The sequence below is a fragment of the Ipomoea nil genome, unplaced genomic scaffold, assembly GCF_001879475.1.
Source record: "Ipomoea nil cultivar Tokyo-kokei standard unplaced genomic scaffold, Asagao_1.1 scaffold0188, whole genome shotgun sequence".
NCBI classification, from domain to species: domain Eukaryota; kingdom Viridiplantae; phylum Streptophyta; class Magnoliopsida; order Solanales; family Convolvulaceae; genus Ipomoea; species Ipomoea nil.
Genome location: NW_017616616.1, coordinates 1,157,228 through 1,161,106, shown reverse-complemented (window position 1 = coordinate 1,161,106; position 3,879 = coordinate 1,157,228). Strand labels below are relative to the sequence as shown.

General features: G+C 37.0%; 1 protein-coding gene across 1 annotated transcript; it reads left to right on the top strand.

The window, feature by feature from the left end:
* The first annotated feature begins 1,026 nt into the window (after positions 1 to 1,026).
* On the top strand, positions 1,027 to 3,621 carry LOC109180946 (protein RETICULATA-RELATED 4, chloroplastic-like). The gene is made up of 8 exons (XM_019330673.1): positions 1,027 to 1,657; positions 1,753 to 1,821; positions 2,338 to 2,469; positions 2,551 to 2,604; positions 2,694 to 2,738; positions 2,961 to 3,100; positions 3,301 to 3,426; positions 3,514 to 3,621. The coding sequence occupies exons 1-8, from the start codon at positions 1,151 to 1,153 to the stop codon at positions 3,560 to 3,562; spliced, it is 1,122 nt and encodes a 373-aa protein (XP_019186218.1). The 5' UTR covers positions 1,027 to 1,150; the 3' UTR covers positions 3,563 to 3,621.
* The last annotated feature ends 258 nt before the right edge of the window (positions 3,622 to 3,879 follow it).

Below are 3,879 nucleotides of genomic sequence, written 5' to 3'. Positions count from 1 at the left end.
TATTTCTGGTATGAGAAATACAGGTATTGTAAAATTTGCCAATGACGCAATTTTACAAAGTGCATTTGATAATATGTAAAAGTATGAGTAAATGCTAGCCAAGGTCCTTCGAGTTTGGTGGTTTTGTCATCTTTAGTCTTAATTTTCAAATTGATTTTCCGTGATTCTCTGAGTTTTGAATTCGACATGTTGTAGTCTTTTGTCTAAGTTGTGAAAAGTAAGGGCAAAACAATTGTTTTATTACAAATCCAGCCAAACAATTTATTTGTCTCAGAAATTAATCTTAATTATTTTCAATTGCAATTTTTTCTCTCAGAAATTAGCCCTTAGAAAATCATTCAATTGTAATTTTTTTTTCTAGCGGATTAGGGTTAATTTTTTAAGGAAATGAATTATTTTGGATTTGGTTGCAATAAAAAGACTGTTTTGTTATTAACGGAAGGATTATGGCAGATCGAATTTGAAATTTGGAGGATCGCGAAGGGCCGATTTGAAAGTTTAGGACTAAAGGTGGTGAAATCACCAAACTCGGAGGACGTTGACTGATATTTACTCGTAGAAGTATATTACATATTTGTGATTCTAAGTGTTACAAAGTGTATCTAATGGTATGTAAAAATATACTCAGATTGTTGCACTCGTACTTATCATCGAAAGCAATATGTTATCATGTGTAATTTTCACATTGCGATTGTTAGAGTTTAATCTTGTGCTTTCATCCATAATTTGTCACCTAAAAACTAAGGTGTTTATACGAGTTACAAAATTACAAAGCACATTTAATGATATGTAAAATTGTACGGAGTATTTAAGATCTATGATTTTAGTAGATTTTTTTTTTATTTTTTATTTTTATTTTTATTTTTTTTAAAGATCTATGATTTTAGTTATGGTGGTTTGTGTAATTCTATAAATAAATTAGAATTTGTGGGACGTATCTGTAATTACGACAATTCTGAGGGACAACTGTGCAAAATTGGGTGTGTTAGAACTTAGAATCTTGCATTAATGTGATAGAGTCAACTTAGTAATACATCCACTAAAAACAGTTGATTTCCAACCACTAAAAACTACCAAAACCTGTCACTCTGCAAACCAGAAGGTAGCAGGGAGGAGAGGACCACCGCCAGCGCCACCGCCACCGCTTCATATGGCGTTAACAGCCACCTCTCACATCTCATCTTTCTCTTTCACCCGATCACCACCACCACCCCACCGTCTTCTTACCTTTCCATCACTCTCTATCTGCACCGCCACCAATTTCTCCTCCTCTTTATCACTCCAACACCCTGCTGCTCCCCGCCCTTCATTCCGCTTCTTCTCCGCTTCCCATGGCGGCGGCGGCGGTGAAAGGGGTGGCAGTAATAGTGGCGGCGGGGGCGGTGGTGATGGAGATGCTGGGGATAAAAACAGAGCTGAGGCGATCATGGCCCTGGCTGATTCTGGAAGATCACTGGATAGCTTGCCAAAGGACTTGGCCGCCGCAATCGAGGCAGGGAAGATTCCGGGGATGATAGTTCATCGGTATTTCGAGCTGGAGAAGTCGGCGGTTTTCCGGTGGCTGCTCAACTTCGGAGGGTTTAAGGAAAGGTTGCTGGCCGATGATCTTTTCTTGACTAAAGTTGGAATAGAGTGTGGAGTTGGAATCTTCACTAAGGTCTCTCTAAACCCATTTTTTTCCCGTTCTTCTTTATCACATAATACAATCAAACACCTCAAAACTTCAATCCATATATGCTGTTCATATTGCAGACAGCTGCAGAATTGGAAAAGCGCAGAGAAAAGTTCTCCAAGGAGCTGGATTTTGTGTTTGCTGACGTGGTATGATCACAAAACTATATCTATTTGCTAGAATTTTTTTTGAGTGACTAGGAAACACGTAGTTACTACCCAATGTCCTGCACTAATACAAGAGTTTATATTGCAATTTTTTCCACTTTTGGTCCCACGACTATAAGATTATTTCTACATTTGGTCCCTCCTATATAATTTCTTGTTACTGTTGACTTATCTTAAAGGGTAAAATTATCATTTTCTTAAATTTTCAGGGAAAAGAACTAGAAATGATAATTTTGTTCGATAAGTCACATGACTAAAGTTTGATCACCAGTGATTAAGAATTAAGTTAGATGGATCAAATGTGACAAAAATTAAAAGTCATGAAACCAAATTTGGAAATTAATAGTCGGGACCAAATGTGTTTACAGTCTCATAGTCGTGCGACCAAAAGTTGAAAAAACTTGCTTACATTGTATATGCAAGTTGGCGATTTGATTCTCTTGGTAAGAATTACAGCAAGCATTACTCTGACCTGTGTGTGGAAGATGAGCATTTCAGGTTATGGCCATTATTGCAGATTTCATGCTAGTCTGGCTTCCTGCACCAACTGTTTCTGTCCGGCCATCTCTCGCCATTGGTGCTGGACCTCTCAACAAGTTCTTCTACAACTGCCCCGATAACGCATTTCAGGTTTCCATAAAACCCATAGTATGTTTGAATGTGTACGTAAAAGAATTCTAATATACGCGGTTACTTTCTGTATTTTCCCAGGTAGCATTGGCTGGTACATCCTATTCATTTTTACAGAGAATAGGTGCTATAGTGGTATGTCTGTCTTTGAAAATATTTCAGTAGATGTACTAAGCTCCCGCTTTCTATCTTATTCAATTCAACGAAGCTCGAATTTCCTGCAGAGAAATGGAGCCAAACTGTTTGCAGTTGGCACTGGTGCATCTTTGGTAAGCAAAGACATTATTTCCTTTTGCTTAATCCCTTTAATTTGATCTTTATCAGTGTGTTAAGAGTCCCACATTGATAAAATAAGAAAGAATATATGAGTTTATAAGGCCATGACTAGTTAATTGGTTGGATTCAATCTTTTAGTATGGTTTGTGGTGATTTTGCTATTCTGTAGCAGTGTCTTGCTCTTGGTGGAGTTACGTATTGCCATCGTTTTGCAGGTTGGAACTGGTATAACGAACGCGTTGATTAATGTGAGGAAGGCCTTTGACAAGTCGTTTGCTCTTGAAGCCGAGGACCTCCCGATACTAGCAACCAGTGCAGCATATGGTGTGTATATGGCTGTTTCAAGCAACCTTAGGTATACTATTTCCCCCAAGTTTGAATCTACTCTTAGCTTTCCATTAGACTTCTCGAATCCCTCCTCGTGTGCTGCAGTTCTGTGTTAAGAGTTCCACATTGAAAAATAAGAAAGAAACATATGGGTTTATAAGGTTATGAATTAGTCTAGCTAATTGGTTGGATTCAGTCTTTTAGTGTAGTTTGGTCGATCTTAAACAGGTACCAAATCCTTGCCGGAGTGATTGAACAGAGAATATTGGAGCCCTTACTACACAACAAAAAGATTGTGCTGAGTGTGATATGTTTTGCAGTCCGAACAGGCAACACCTTTCTAGGGTCATTAATGTATGATCTGATCTTCTTTTTTCGGTTTAATTTCATACTCAAAGCCCTTTCTTCGCCTTCCTAATACTTGAAATCTGTATCTGCTAGGTGGGTCGATTATGCACGATGGGTTGGAATCCAGAAAGAACGAGAATAGAAAAGGCGTACAGAAATTTTGTTCTTCTTATTGTAAAAATATTCAAAGATAACTAAAATATTAATGTTTTTTCAAATAATATTATTAGTTTAGATCTAAAAATATTAAAAAGTTAACAATATTGACTCATCTATCATTAACCAAAGATCAAGGGTTCAATCATTGACTTTAGAAATGAAGCAGCCTTAAATTTACAGGGCAACTGTCCCACCCTAGTGAAAACTTGATATACAAAAAAACAAAAACTTTTAGAATTGACTAGTAGTACTGAGTATTAATTATATATATTAATAAATTGAAGAAATTGAGTGATTAAA

Coding starts and splice junctions, on each gene's coding strand:
- LOC109180946 (XM_019330673.1), top strand. CDS start 1,151: ATGGCGTTAACAGCCACCTCTCACATCTCATCTTTCTCTTTCACCCGA. Junction 1,658..1,752: donor GAGTTGGAATCTTCACTAAG/GTCTCTCTAAAC, acceptor TTCATATTGCAG/ACAGCTGCAGAATTGGAAAA. Junction 2,605..2,693: donor AGAGAATAGGTGCTATAGTG/GTATGTCTGTCT, acceptor AATTTCCTGCAG/AGAAATGGAGCCAAACTGTT.